At 50.0% G+C, this 14,874-nt stretch overlaps 5 protein-coding genes and 1 non-coding gene across 6 annotated transcripts; 4 read left to right on the forward strand and 2 right to left on the reverse strand.

Annotated features, from left to right (window-relative positions):
- Nucleotides 1-250: 250 nt before the first annotated feature.
- Nucleotides 251-740, forward strand: J7337_003719 (uncharacterized protein; the record flags this gene model as incomplete). The annotated part of the gene is made up of 2 exons (XM_044821430.1): nucleotides 251-486; nucleotides 539-740. The coding sequence occupies 2 exons, from the start codon at nucleotides 251-253 to the stop codon at nucleotides 738-740; spliced, it is 438 nt and encodes a 145-aa protein (XP_044682763.1).
- Nucleotides 741-1,031: 291 nt separating this feature from the next.
- On the reverse strand, nucleotides 1,032-2,495 carry J7337_003720 (uncharacterized protein; the record flags this gene model as incomplete). The annotated part of the gene is made up of 1 exon (XM_044821431.1): nucleotides 1,032-2,495. The coding sequence occupies one exon, from the start codon at nucleotides 2,493-2,495 to the stop codon at nucleotides 1,032-1,034; it is 1,464 nt and encodes a 487-aa protein (XP_044682764.1).
- Nucleotides 2,496-3,747: 1,252 nt separating this feature from the next.
- On the forward strand, nucleotides 3,748-3,830 carry J7337_003721. Its single transcript has one exon. It is a non-coding gene; the product is annotated as a tRNA-Lys (tRNA).
- Nucleotides 3,831-4,226: 396 nt separating this feature from the next.
- Nucleotides 4,227-4,976, forward strand: J7337_003722 (uncharacterized protein; the record flags this gene model as incomplete). Its single annotated transcript, XM_044821432.1, has 2 exons — nucleotides 4,227-4,295; nucleotides 4,530-4,976. The coding sequence occupies 2 exons, from the start codon at nucleotides 4,227-4,229 to the stop codon at nucleotides 4,974-4,976; spliced, it is 516 nt and encodes a 171-aa protein (XP_044682765.1).
- Nucleotides 4,977-5,241: 265 nt separating this feature from the next.
- On the reverse strand, nucleotides 5,242-8,840 carry J7337_003723 (uncharacterized protein; the record flags this gene model as incomplete). Its single annotated transcript, XM_044821433.1, has 2 exons — nucleotides 5,242-5,632; nucleotides 5,680-8,840. The coding sequence occupies 2 exons, from the start codon at nucleotides 8,838-8,840 to the stop codon at nucleotides 5,242-5,244; spliced, it is 3,552 nt and encodes a 1,183-aa protein (XP_044682766.1).
- A 4,050-nt stretch (nucleotides 8,841-12,890) lies between these two features.
- J7337_003724 (uncharacterized protein) lies at nucleotides 12,891-14,645 on the forward strand (the record flags this gene model as incomplete). The annotated part of the gene is made up of 2 exons (XM_044821434.1): nucleotides 12,891-13,689; nucleotides 13,735-14,645. The coding sequence occupies 2 exons, from the start codon at nucleotides 12,891-12,893 to the stop codon at nucleotides 14,643-14,645; spliced, it is 1,710 nt and encodes a 569-aa protein (XP_044682767.1).
- Nucleotides 14,646-14,874: the final 229 nt, after the last annotated feature.

Raw genomic sequence — 14,874 nt, forward strand, 5'->3', positions numbered from 1 at the left:
TCTATGAGATCCCTCGCACGGCATGTAGAGGTTCTTCCTGGGTCGATCCGTCCTACGGGAGCCATTCACGAAGCTCGTCTAGCGATTGCTTTTCAGGCAAAGATGTGAGTAACTATGTAAGCCTAGAGCGAGGCCAATATCTATAAAAGCTAAGACATTTCCCTCTCATTCTACTTTTCTGATATCCTCAATAACAGCAGTATTCCAAATATCAAACAACTATCTCAAATCTCAACTATAACTTGACAAGATGCGCTTCTCCATCATCACTTCATCCCTTCTTGTCACTCAGGGCAGCTGCCTCGCTGCTCCCCCCATCATCACGGCCCAAGGCTTCTCTCCCGTTCCGAGAAGCAATCTCGAGGCCCGTGATTCCTACGACTGCAACGGAAGCGGTCTCTGCGGTGCGATCCAGGTCAGAGACTGCGATAATGCCATCAACAACAGACTGATTCGTAATAACGATGTCAACTATGGTGCACCTGGGTAAGTCTACTTCTGATCTGAAAACAGAGTTGTATCTAACAGTCTTTCTCAGAAGTGGGAGACCACAGACAGGTACATGCCAGGGCTACTGCGGTATCTTCATCCAGGGGAGATCTACCTGTGCTCGCACGGGCAATCAGATGTGGTATGACTATCAGGATATCAGACGAAATGGCTGCCGAATCTGTGGCAGTAAACATTGGGGAGATGGCTGCTTGACTACCATCAACCGTGTCAGTGGCTGCCCTAACTGAGACTTGACCACTGACGCTTGAAGATTCAACTCTTCACGGTTCAAGTCTCTAGCAGTATCGAGTGAGATATATCATTCTTGAATACAGGCCTTATACTTGATATGTTTGTCTTTGAGCTAGTGAGCGTAATGACTGTGTTATATCTGCTCCAGGGTGCAAAAGTACTACTTCACTCCTCTCCAGTCACTGGTGACAATTAATTATTGTAGAAGTTACCAGAAGTATTGACGAGGTACATCAAGTCAAGCTATGTTTCTTCTCTTGATCTACATAGAACTATGGAGTAAACGTCTACTTCCTCTCCCTCCTCTTAACCATGATCTGCACACCACTCGGTGGATTATTCGCCTCAGCAATCCAATAATTCGGCGGCCTCTTCCCCTCATACTCATCCGCCAATTTGATATCATAATTTCTCAATGCATACGCCAAGATCATCTTCATCTCAAAGTCAATGAGGAACCGCCCCGGGCACGCATGCTTCCCATGTCCAAAGGTCAAGAACTCAGGCGATGTGGTGACAAATGTAACGGGCGGTGCTTTCTCGTCGCGACTAGCTGCTGTCTCGCGAATTCTCGAAAAACGGAACGGATCGTATTTTAAACCATCTTCGTAGAACTCGTTGTCGGTTTGTGCGGGGTGGCCCATGAAGGAGATGATTGAACCCTTGGGGACGTGGTGACCATCTTCCGTCTTGAAGTCATCGACCATGACTTTGCGAAACACTGCGCGTCCGCCGAAGGAACACAGACGAATTGACTCTCTCGCGACACTATCAGCGCGCGTCATAGCTTGAATACCACTTTTGGTCCAGTTCACAGAGTCATCAGTCCCAAGAATACGATCCATCTCATCGCGCAGGGTGGCAATCGTATTGAACTCTGCATCAGAGCCCAGCACGTTCAAAATGAGATTAACGATTTGGATCTGCGTGTTGTGAATTGATCCAAAGTTCTGAGCGACGACGCGACGAGCTAGTGACTCCATGTCGTTGACTTCATGCTGGCGATGGCGCAGAGCGTAGTTGATCATCATCTGAACTTGGTCTTGCGGTTGCGGTTCGTCGGGATGATTGTTGATCCTATCGAAGCGATGTTTGAGGAGAGGTATGATCCATTTCTTCATCTTGTTTACTTTTGTATTGACGATTTGGCCGAAGAGTGTTCCGGTTATGGGCTGTAAGATACAGGGGAGACCGCCTGTGAGACCAGCGTTCATGATGAAGAGGTCGTTCATCTCGAGCGCAAGATTGAGATACTCTTTATTCCGACCTATTTCATCAGCAACTCCCAAAGCAATTGACATGATGGTAGACTTACAGAGTGGAAGTCCAACGGTGAAGCGACTGGCGGCCTGGGCCACGATCATCTTGACAGTCTTTGTAAGGTCAATCCTCCTCCAATTCTCCGTATCTGTACCGAACTGTTCATCAAACACCTCATGAAGTTCGTCCTTCATGTTATTCGCAATAATCTCAATCGCACGATTGAGATCATACTTTACTATAAGTCCCTGCCACGCATCAACGACATATTTCTCGTGCCCAAGCGACCATCGCACTTGATCGACTTCAGCGAATGCTTGCTCCATGTCGAGAACATCCTCAGGTTGGTTGAGTACGCCTTTCATTTGGCTGTGTGGCAAGAGTACTTCTATTCTGACGCCGAAGCCAGGGATGACGACGGGTTTGCCTTTCTTGAGATACTGCGCTGTGTCAGCGGTAGTCGTTGGAAGGGGAGGGAGGCTGTACTTCATGGTATGCTTCGTAGAAGAGTGCTTGACAGTCAGTGAGGTACGCCCATCGTGTACGAAGACTAAAGCGACGAGCACCCTTTGGCTCCCTTATAAGCGGGATATCCGGTGGATAAGGAACAGAAGTGAGCTTGTCAATCACATAAATCGCAATAACCCCAATGACAACAATTGAGGCGATTCCCAGCGGACTCACCACACGAGCCAAAAGGCCCAACTCAGCAGTAGACGGCATCTTGAGAGGAATAAAGAATGACCTAGCTGCCAACATGCAGCGAGGGGCCTGCTGTATTTAATCCATCGCATGCCACTGGTGCAGAGTGACGGCTGTACATAAGCGCCTAGGCGCGGCACGGATTCCGTCATCGGCTGTCCGTTCCATGATCAAAGGGTGAATGATTGCGCTGCAGAGGAATGGCTATGGATGAGGATCCTTGTAGAATGGTAGATAGTGGTTTGACTACGCGGTAGTGCTGACGGCTGAGGCGTGAGGACATGAACTTGGCGGTTAGGTCAACTCCAAGAGTTCAGAGAATGGATTCCTAATTCAGACTGCATCACCATAAAACTGGGTCAATTATTGAAGTTGGATCAATCTCCTCCAGTGAATGTTGGATTGCGCATTGAGTCTGCGTGGTCGTGTCCGGTCCCTCGAGGATGGGAAACGTAATGTTGCAAAGTGACACTTGTTTGGCATATCGACCCAAGATCTATCGTAAGCACTTACTCACGCCCCAATTTGAGCGTGCTGGGATGTCTGAGCCAGTGAATGCGCAAGCAGAACTTCATCTGCCACACTTTTTGTAACCCGAGTACGAATATCGCTGCATATCACCCAAAACGTTTTATTGTGTGTTGGTTGGAGGTTGGTACGTGACATGTCACCAAGCAATAAGATGAGAGAACGGTCTGCCTGGCAGAAGAGAGCTAGGCAATGAATAACCTGCAGAGTTAGTAGAAGCAAACACAATAACCTCAAACAAGGCACTTATACACTGACATACCAAGCTTCCAACCTCAAGTTTCATCTCCCCAGAGCCTCAATCCACGATCCAGGGTAGCTTCATCTGCATCTCCACATCCCATCAGGCCAGGGTGTCCCTGAAAACCCACTGAATTTAATAACCCCTCTGCCCCTCCACGCCCCAAATTCCCTCCACCAACACTGAAAAGCTTCTCCTCTCTCACTAACCAACCAGTCCCGTCCACGCGCATGAATCGCGATACCTGCACCATCTTCAACACACAAGATTGAGCCCGGTTAGCTCAATCGGTAGAGCGTGAGACTCTTACGAGTACGCGATCTCAAGGTTGCGGGTTCGACCCCCGCATCGGGCTATTCCTATAAGAACATTTTTTTTACTCACCTTTTGAATGTTTATCTCTGAAAGATTTTGGAGTTGGAAGTGTGAATCTTTTTGTCGTGAATGGTGCTCGGTTATCTGAGCGTGATACCCCTCTGTCGGAAGAGCGGGGCCGATCGGAAAATGGTGGCTCTTATCAGTTGATCACTTCCCTTCTCCATTGTCATCATCTGCGAGACATTGCTCGTTCAAGACACTCGCTGCTTGTGATACGCTCCTTGGGGGCCAAGAAAACATCGAACCTTTAATATAGGGCGTCTCAATAAACCCAGCAAAGGTCATCCATCCTAAACTAAAGTCAAAGTGCCTCAGTCTTTTTGCCATTTAAGATCGAGGTCCTCCCCTAGACGCTCAAACGATAAGTTAAAAGATGGCGAGCGATAAACCGTATAAGCCTGCGCTCATCATTGTCGACTTCCAAGAAGACTTCTGCCCGCCAGTGAGTATCGAATCTTCACTGTCATGATCTCATCCAAGCCCAGCTATCTAACATCTCCAGTCGGGCACTCTCGCTGTCCCTTCAGGCCGCACAATCGCATCCCCCATAAACCATCTAACAACCCTCCCTTTCCCTCTCATCCTCGCAACAAAAGACTTCCACCCACCCTCCCACATATCCTTCGCCTCAAACCATCCCTCTTCAACACCATACACATCAACTACAACAATCCAGCACCCAAACGACCCGTCCCAGAGTTACACCACAACGTTATGGCCAACGCACTGCGTTCAAGGCACACCGGGCTGTGAGCTGGTCCCAGAGTTAGACGTCTCGCGAGTTCACGCTGTTATCGAAAAGGGTCAGGATGAGCGCGTGGAGATGTACAGTGCGTTTTATGATCCGTTTAGGGTGAGTGATAGTGGACTCGCAGGCATGTTGAGTGAGCAGGGCGTAACGGATGTTTTTGTGGTTGGGTTGGCAGCGGACTTTTGCGTTAAAGCTACGGCGGAGGATGCGCTGCAGGAAGGTTATACGACGTGGATTGTCAACGAAGGGACAAAGCCAGTCATGCCTGACAAGTGGGAGGAGTGCAAGAGAGGCATGGAGGACAAGGGCATCAAGTTCACGCCCATTGATGGAGATGCAGTGGCAAAAGTAGAGACATATGGCATGATTTAACAAAAAAAGGATTAAAATTGAATAGCGAAGTGGTACTTTATCATAACTACCATCTTCAATATGGCCATCTTTCGGCGGCTGTATATGTATGTATGTATGGATGCTCTCATCTTTCCAGAATGTTCAATGCAAAAACTCCATGCTGTGTGACCATCCACTCCATCCCAGACCATGCGTGTAGTTTATCATACTCATACATGATCTCGTCTATGTAAACTTTTTATCATCCGGTCGCCTCTACTCCTTCAAATGCAAAGTTATTCGTCTATCGCTTTGACCTCTGAATAGCAGCAGCGCTCATCGACGTTGTTGACGCTGAGCGCTCCTGAGCATTGGTCATGGCCAGGGAGACGGGTGTCATGGGAGGAGCAGGGGTGGTGCTGCGAGAGGGAGCGGCACTTCGGTTGTGCTGCATGTGAGCTCGGACGAGATGACCAGCGGCCAAGGCACTGCAGAGAGAAAGCTCGCCGGCGAGGACGGCTGCACCGATGATGCGGGCGAGACGGCGGGCGTTGTCACCGGGGTTGGTAGGGTGAGAGCCTCGAACACCAAGGATGTCGAGCATAGCGCTCTGGGGCTCGAGGATAGTACCACCACCAAGAGTTCCAACCTCAAGCGAGGGCATAGAGACGGAGATCTGAAGAGCTCCGTTGAGGCTGTAGACGTTAGCGTGTGTTCGGCTTGATATATGGGACAACCTTACTTCTTCATGATGGTGATACAGTTGGCGCTCTCAACAACCTGAGCAGGGTCCTGACCGGTGGCCAGGAAAATAGCAGCGACAATGTTGGCAGCGTGGGCGTTGAAACCACCGAGTGAACCAGCCATAGCGGAACCAATCAGGTTCTTAGCAACGTTGAGCTCGACGAGAGAGTCGACATCGCTCTTGAGAACGCTGCGAACAACCTCACCGGGGATGATAGCCTCAGCAACAACACCCTTACCACGTCCATCGATCCAGTTGAGGGCCGCGGCCTTCTTATCCGTACAGTAGTTACCGGAGACAGAGATGATCTGCATGTCGTCGAAACCTCCATCGTTGGCCATGACGCTCAGAGCGTGCTCAACACCCTTGGAAATCATATTCATACCCATAGCGTCACCAGTGGTGGTCTTGAATCGGATGTACAGGTTGGTACCGGCAAGGGCGGTCTTCATAGATTGAAGACGAGCAAAGCGACTGGTAGAGTTGAAAGCCTTCTTCATCATATCCTGACCAGCTTCAGAGTCAAGCCAGAGCTTGGCGGCACCAGCGCGCTCAAGAGTCTCGAAAGCGACACAAGGACCACGAGTCATACCATCGGCAGTGAGGACAGTGATAGCACCGCCACCGGAGTTGATGGCCTTGCAACCTCGACTGGCACTGGCAACCAAGACACCCTCGGTAGTAGCCATGGGGATGAAGTAGCTCTGTCCATCGATAACGAGGGGACCAGCAACACCGACGGGAAGAGGCATATATCCAATAACGTTCTCACAGCACGCGCCGAAGACGCGCTCCCAGTTATAGTTCTCGTAAGGTAGCTTGGATCGGTCGAGGGAGTGGGTAATGTCGGTGGTGGCCTTGTTGCGAGCGATAATGCTTCGTCGAATCTTGACAGCGCGGGTGAAGTCACCGAGAGTCTTCTCAAGAGCGTAACCAGGAATCTTGCCACGCATAGACAGAGAAATAACCTCCTCGTCGGTCATCTCGCGGACGCGCTTCTCGGACAGGAGCTTCTCGAGTTCTTCGTTGCTTCGGTTGGGCAGGTTGGCAGGGCGAGCCTTGGTCATGTGGAGACCCTCGGCCTCGTCGTCGGTGATAGCAGGAGTGCTGGGTTGGGTTCGCATGGGAGTAGGAGGGACGTATTCGCCGAGAGGAAGAGTAGCGGAGCCGGTGTCGTTAAACTGCTGCGCCCGGGCAAGCTCGTTTCGGTCGATGCTGTGCTCAGGAACATTGGGATCCTTAATTCCCCAGCGGGCGACGTTGAAGAGGTAGCCGTTCAGAGCAACACTGAGAGCAAGGGCAATGACAATCCACTTGGAGAGAACGGGATCTTCAAGAGACTTAAGAATTCCGCCAACCATGCGGCCGCCAACACCGTAGCCCTGGAAATGGTGGTGGAAAGCATCGTCGTAGGCAGGGTTGCTGGCAGCAGAACCAAGAGCGTAGTGAATCGAAGGGTACTCGAGCTCGTACTTGATGGGAGTCAAGACAGTGACCAAGGTAGGTCGGTTGTTGGCCTTGGCAGTAGCGAGGATAGCGTCCAGACCGTTGGAGGCAACTTTGAAAGGGTCAACGGAGAGAGGAGCGATGACGCCGCCCAGACTGCTGGCCCAGGTTCGGAGGGTGGACATGGAGCTGGGGTTGCGGAATGGGATCGAGCAGATGTTGACAATGTTGAGAAAGATGAAGCCTAGAATCATCAAGACCTTGAACTTGGGAATACTGCTGCTCTTGCGGCCAAACAGAGAGGTGTCGCCCCTGACGCGGTTCAGCTCATCATCACCCTGGGCGACATTCTCGGCAACACGACGGCTGACACCATCATCCTCGAGCGCCCTACGCATATCAACATGGCGCTTGATACGGTTGATCTCGAGCTTGATGCTGAGAATAGCAGTGTAGAAGGTGAAGAGGAGGATGAAGTCGAAGAACAAGGTCCAGGCGGCCAGAAAGCAGAATTGCTGGAGACCACCCTGAACACCAGAAGCAGCACCAATGATAAGAATGACAATCTCAATAGCGTAATCGCGGATGATCTCGAAACCCTTCTCCTTGATGGCGGCCTGAACAGCATATTGGATCATGTTCTGCATAGAGCGCTCGGGAGATCGCTTGCCAGACTTGGAGTTCTGAGCCTGGATGCGTCGGTGCTCGATGGCGTGGGACATGACAGCGCGGGTGAGGACAATGTTCTTCTCGAAGCCAATGGTGACGACCAAGAATGGGAGACCCTCAGACAGAAGAATCACGCTGATAGGAACACCCAGCTTGGTGGTGACCACAAGACCAAAGAGGAAAGCGAAGACAGAGGAGAACAGAGTGCAGATGCCGAGCCAGAACTTGGAACCCAACTTGCGCATAGAGAGGAAGAGGGAAACAAAGGTCAGGTGCATAGCGATGTAGCCCAGAAGCATGATAACAATATCGAGAGTCTCGGCGTTCTTGAGAAGGTCGAGGAACTCAGTCCAAGCATTGCTAACCCACTGGACAACACTGTTGCGAGTGTTGACCTTGGCAGCCTTCATGATCCATGTTTTCTTCTCGCGTCCGTGCTTGGTCTCAATCTCGACAGCATCTTCGTTGGGGATCTCCTGGGCAGCAGCAAGGAACTCGGGGCCCTCAGAGTAGGGAAGAGCGTAGGCGAGGATGCTGTCCTGGGAATAGGCGGTAAAAGGGTTCTCGGTAGAGGGAAGAGATGTAATGGACAGGTTCTGAGGGATAGGCACGTGGTGAGAGCGAGGAGCAGTGCTGGATGATTCGGCGGACAGGCTGTCAGGGAAGACAAGAGTCAGGAGAGCAAGGTGGTCGGCGTCCGAACCAGCATCGGCTACAGCATCCTGCTCGACGGCCTTCCAGTTCCAAGCAGTCTCAGGTCCTGCGCGTAGGACTCTGCTACCTTCAACGAGGGTCGACCAGTCGGCCTTTCCAAGAGTAGCACTTTCAACACCGGTGCTAAAAAAGCTCTCCTGGAGAAGACCAACATATGAGGTGCTCGCAAGGACGGCGACAACGACGACGGTGTGGATTGGGTGAGAGCACGCGAGTCGGGAGATGAACTGGGCGATGGGCGTAAGTCGCTTGGAGAACCACGACGGTGTCGTCTTTTCGGTGACGGGAGCCTCGCCGCGAAAGCGCGCGGGCAGAAGAACCGCAGCCATGATGTCGGATTCGATTCGAGGGTTAGAAGGGTTATTCGTCGATGTCGTTTACCACATTGATTTTGGTCTAAGCGCAGGTGTAAGTCCGGGGAAGAAGAAAAGATCTGGAGAAAAGGCGGGTATTTGAAGTAGCCATTGACAACACCACAACAAAGAAATGGGTGCAACGATGGAACAGATGACGAGTATGGGTGAGGCTTAGGCAGATAAAAAGTATTACTTACATTCCCAGAGTGACAGTCCTATTACTTCCAACTATTCGAGGCGGATGACCCAAAAACGCGGTGGGAGGTGGAGGGGCAAGGCGTTGAGGCCGAGCTGAGCTGGGGGACAGCCACAGGATGAAAAAAAAAAGGGACGAATCAAAGGAGGCGACGACCACCAACTCGACAAGGCAACAGAGAAAGAGATTATTCTCTGGTGTGAGAAGGGAAAGCGATTACAATTGGGAGAGGGGGAATAGAAAAAAGAGAAGGAAGAAAAAAAGAGGTAAAAGGGGGTTAAGAGGGTGTGGAGGGAGATTGAGATTGATGGGATAGTCCAAGAAGCGGGAAATGATGGAGACCGGAAGAAAGTGGAGGGATATTCAAACTGTCGGTCGGAGGGTCGAAGGATCATACCTAGCCCAGGCGGAAGACGCCTATTCTGTTAGGGGACTCAACGTTGAATAAACGACCAAACCAATGCCAATTAATACCGGTACAGTAAAGCCGAGAACTAATAATGTTGTGGAGAAGGCCCTTCTCTTCCTTTCAAAATGGCGGCGTTGTCACTGAAATTACAGAGCAGAGTTTAGGAAAAAAGATCAAAATGCCATCACCGATTTCTTGAAACCACAGTCTGACTGGCCAATTGGTTTACAAGTGCATGCGACAAACCAATCGGACAGCTTGTGTCATCACGGTACATTACCACAAGCTGCAAGATTCCGCGCCGAGCATAAGATTTTACGGATGAGTACAGAGTACCTTGTCTGTACGCACCGCTGTCCACTGTGAGTGGCTTGCAGACCCCGGGAGCTCAGTGGGTGTGGCGTACAGACCGCGTGGGCTACAGGGAAGGCATTGACTCCTTTCAAGGCGATCATAATGCGAGCAATTGTCTTCAACAGCAGTCAGACGACGTGTAGAAGAATACAATTTTCTCAAGATATTGTTCTCAGCACGGTCTTCCACCAACTGTGTTACCGCAGCATTTTCTTTGTCAAACACTGCATGAATGCAAAAGGGCCAAGCGACTGTAACGATGCCACGATTTGACAGTCCAGAATGGAACCCTCTTTGAGTTCCATGATGCTTGTCGCCTCTCTTTAATCTTATCTCCCCTAGCTTGCCTTTCGTAATCGTAAAAACCGAATACGCAAATAACCACCACCACTGTCGTCACCGACGGTTGAATGATGAATAATTACAGCCAATTTCAGTATTGATCTGGTATTACGCGTGGTCCTTTTCAGCTCTCCTTGGATCCGAATCCCTTGATGATTTGTATTCGAGGCGCAGTGACCAAGAATTCTGAAGACAATTCGACAACGCGTGATCGTAAACGTAAAACGCGCCGCAGCGGGAAGGGAAGTGGAGGGAATACCCCTGATCATCCACTTTCGAGGCCAACCGAAAAATGTCTGGGCTCCAGCTTTTTTTTTTTCCCTTTCTCTTTGCTGTCAAATCTCCATGTTACCTCGAGCCAACGAGACGTAGCATTTGCTGTGGATTGGCAATTGTCTCTTCACATAATCATTTCTCATTCAATTCATGTTACTCACCGTACTCAATACAAACTTACTATCTCACAAGTGAAGCTCTCACGACATCGTCGCAAAATATCGGCGGTCTCATCCGCTTGAATCTCCCCTTGTACGTAAAAAACTCCACATTCTTCATAGTCTTGGCGTTTCGCCCCGCTCCTTATCAATCAGTTCCTCCATGCCACCATCACCATTGAGGCTTGTAAGAGCAGAATTCTCCGCGCTAGTTGAGCTCTGGTGGGGGTTAAGACGTGGCAAAGCTGCGATTTCGGCTTCTAGTGTGGTTTGAGATGCTCTAGAGGTTAGATTGATAAGATTTGATCTCTTGGACCGAGGTTCTTGAGGCTTTTGGGCGGATATCCGGATCATGTCTTGTGGTGGTGACGTTGAGTAAGACTGGTTCTTGGCTTTGACGTTGAGCCGCATTCGGCTATTATGCGCCATTATTTTCTAGTCTCGTAAAATGCCGAGAGGAGTTGGAGTCTTGTTTGGAGGCGGAGGGGGGTTGTTGGATCTGCTGAACCTGCCCGGCCTGCATATTCTGATCAATCTTACAGCGCAGCGACATTCGCTGTACGGTACCTAATTCTGGGAACTCATGCGGGCTATCATTAGGCCGAAAAGGAAGCGCAACCTCTGCCATGGCAAACTTGCTTGCTGGGGACGACGTGTTGTGGCCACGACTTTAAGAGTTGCAAGGGCCAAAGTGATGTGCTCATATCTTCTACCAAACTCAGGTGTAGTGTAGCCTAGCGAGTGCTGCTCGTCGATCGTCGTCTAACATGAAGTCACTGAACAAACATGAAACATTTCAGGCTGCAATATCTCAATAACCATCCGATATTCACTTATTGACACCGGTAACTCGCGGCTCAGTGCATCGGATGCCACCCGGATCTGCGCAAACCACGACACAATGATGTACAAGCGTCGGCGTTTTTGCTTCGTGGGAGAATTGTCAAACTTGTGTACGTTGTTCATGATGCAAGAACCGTCTTTGACAGACGAGACCCTTGTAGTGGTTAAACCCTGACCTGGCCGTTGAAGGTCCACCCTCCGGAAGGTTGTTTGCGGGGCCGTAGACCCTGAGGCTCGGAAGATGCAATGTCACATCATTGAATTGATGGGTATTATTCTTTTATTCTTATCGGTAAAGATTCGTTTACTTCGTCCGAGCAATGAAGGTTGACAGCCAATGTAACCATGAGTCTAAGAAGTTCTATATGGTCTAAGCTGGAAACTAAGGGATGCCGTGGCCCAAACTTTCTTGCTGCCTTCACGCATCAAAACCAACTCTTCCCGTTGTGACATTCCGAATCTAAAACGACCTATAAAATAAGCATGTATCAATCAATGTAAGTGGTGAATGATAGCAGCCTTTTCTGGACAGAAAAGTCCTGTCATGGTACAGTAGCTCAAAGAGCAAGAAAACTCGGCGAGGGTACCAAAATCAACTGCTCTAAAGATCCACCAAGTTTGTACTAAACTTACCTAAGTCTTTTTGTCCCTTACACAGGTCCTGAGCTTTTTTACTCCCTGAGGGGCAGCCCAACGGCCTACGGAGGCCGAGACCCTAGGGTGCATTGGCCATTGAGTTTTCATGATATGATCTTCGCGCCACTGTTGAGACGTCAACAAAACCATGACAGTCAATGTCACAGCCATCAATTAAGGCATGGGATATCTCAAAACATCATAGACAATAGCTCATCGCATACATAGATCATCTATGACACAATACATCAATTCTTGAAGCGCCGGCGCCTTCCGGAGATGAATCCTTCATCCTCCGTCACAATCAGCGGCCCGCTTCCGATGGCTGCCCGGTCCACCCGGTATCACGCCAACTAGACATCGTACGATGCTCCCATATTTCATAACAGCGGCATCTCATTTGTCCACGACCTGAGGCTGAAAGAAAAAGTCTCAAACAATATCTGAAAAGAGAAGCGCCAATGTACGTGATAGGTCATCATATATGTGTCTCTTGTAATGAATGGGCCGGGCTGTGAAATGGTTCGTGCAGAATGAGGCCCAGTCGGGGCAGTCATAAAAGTTTCGCCATTCTCTCGTGATCCCCCTTCTTCCCCAGATAAACTCGATTGATCTTGTTTTTTTTTCCTTCCTACTCTAAAGAAGCTAGTAAAAGCTAGACTTGTCGAAAGATAAAAAAGCAAAAGGATTCTTACCAATTATATGCGTGCCGTTCTTCGCAAGGATCCTTCCTCGCTTGCAGCGATCACGACAATCCCTGGTCTAGAATAAGCCAAATCGAACGACATTCTGCAACTGCGGAATTGAGGATGGATGGCAAACACGACAATTCGCCCGACGAGAACAATGGGGTTATTAGCCTCAGCAATAGCCTGGAGAGTACTAATGACGCCGATTCCAAGGATCCTCATGTGTGGCTTGTTGGCGGCGGTATTGCATCTCTTGCCGCCGCGGTCTTTCTGATTGAAGATGCAAAAGTTCCGGGTGATCATATCCACATTCTCGAGGCATCGGCGAAAGCTGGTGGATCAATGGCGACGTTTTCGAAGCCATCATGGGACACAGGATATCGAGTATCTGCGATTCGCAAGATGAGTCTCACTTATCATTGTTTGTATGGGATGTTGGAAAAGGTGCCGTCGGACGTTGAAGGCGAGACACTCGCAGCCAAATTACACCGATTCAATCAGGCAAGGAGGAAGCTCGGCGCATCGGGAACGAGATTGGTGAGACAGGTCATTGACGACGATGGAACTGAGAAACCGGAGGCTGTTGATGTGAGCACAATGGGCTTGAGTGTCAAGAACCAGTGCGACTTGATGAGGGTGGTTCTCGAAACGGAAGAGGAGCTGGAGGGTCTTGAGATTCAGGCTTTATTTGAACCAGACTTTTTCGAGACGAACTTTTGGGATTTATGGTCGTCGCTCAATCGGTTCCATCCCTGGTGTAGCGCGGTTGAGTTCAGGCGGTGTCTGCATAGGATGTTGCATGAGTTTCCCAATATGGGGACATTATCTGGCGTGGAGCAGGCTCCTGAGGAGGACTTCGAGGCGATTATTAAGCCATTGACGCAGTATCTGAAAGCGATGGATGTTGAGTTTCGGCACGGTAAGTTCGGGCATTCGTTCGAGGGGATAAAGCTGACCTGTGCAGGTATACAAGTTAGCAATCTGGAAATTGAGGATGTTGGTTCTGACTTTCGAGTATCCGCCCTGAAAACATACCAAGACAACAAGCATGTCTTAATACCAACTGGGCCTGATGATCTTGTACTTCTCACCCTTGGCTCCCTCACATCTGGAATGGGATACGGCACAAATGGCCAACCGCCTCCGACAATGGAGCTTCGCGATTCGGCACCTCACGAGCTCGACCCCTCGTGGACCTTCTGGGATAGACTTGCGATGGATCGTCCCCAAACGTTCGGCAACCCTGAAGCATTCTTCGACCGACCCTCAAAGTCAACATGGCTCTCCTTCACCGTTACACTTCGCGACCCAGCATTCTTCGAGCACTTACGTACCTGGACCGGCACACTAACAGGGGCTGTACCACTAATAACCTTCCGCGACTGCCCCTGGATGCTCTCACTCACGATCCCGCAACAACCATATGTCAGAGATCAACCCTCCGACGTTTTCGTATTCTGGGGTTACGGCCTCTTCCCAGATCAGCAAGGCCGCTACGTCAAAAAACCCATGCTCGAATGCACCGGCGCTGAAATCCTCACCGAGCTTCTGCACCTCATGGCTTTTCCCCTCCAACCCACCCTCGAGCGCTCCATCACAATTCCCTGCCTCATGCCGTTAATCGGAAGTCCATTCTTGACACGTAAGAAGGGCGATCGACCAAAGGTAATACCCGATGGGAGCAAAAACTTGGGTTTGATGGGGCAGTTTGTTGAGATTGAGAGGGAAGTGACGTTTACGATGGAGTATTCGGTTCGGTCGGCGCAGTTGGCTGTTTATGGGCTCATGGGGCTGGATAAGAAACTACCGGGGGTTATGGGTGAGGATCATGCTGTGTTAACGTTGGGGATGGCGTTGAAGACGATGATGACTTGAGGGGAGTGTAACTGGGTCGGAAATGGCGTTAGGAAAAGTAACAAAATGGTGGGAGGGATGGGATATGCTTAGCTTTATCGTATGTATAGCAGAACAGGACTCAGAGGTCTTTTGATAGGGAAATGGATGCATTGACTTCTTCAAATGACCGCAATAAGGTGGATGTTTGCTGCAACTATGGCTGCAGTATTTGCAGCTAAGAAAGGCAAACCTTAGGCCCCAATTATAA

Source organism: Fusarium musae, chromosome 3 (genome assembly GCF_019915245.1).
Source record: "Fusarium musae strain F31 chromosome 3, whole genome shotgun sequence".
NCBI lineage: Eukaryota > Fungi > Ascomycota > Sordariomycetes > Hypocreales > Nectriaceae > Fusarium > Fusarium musae.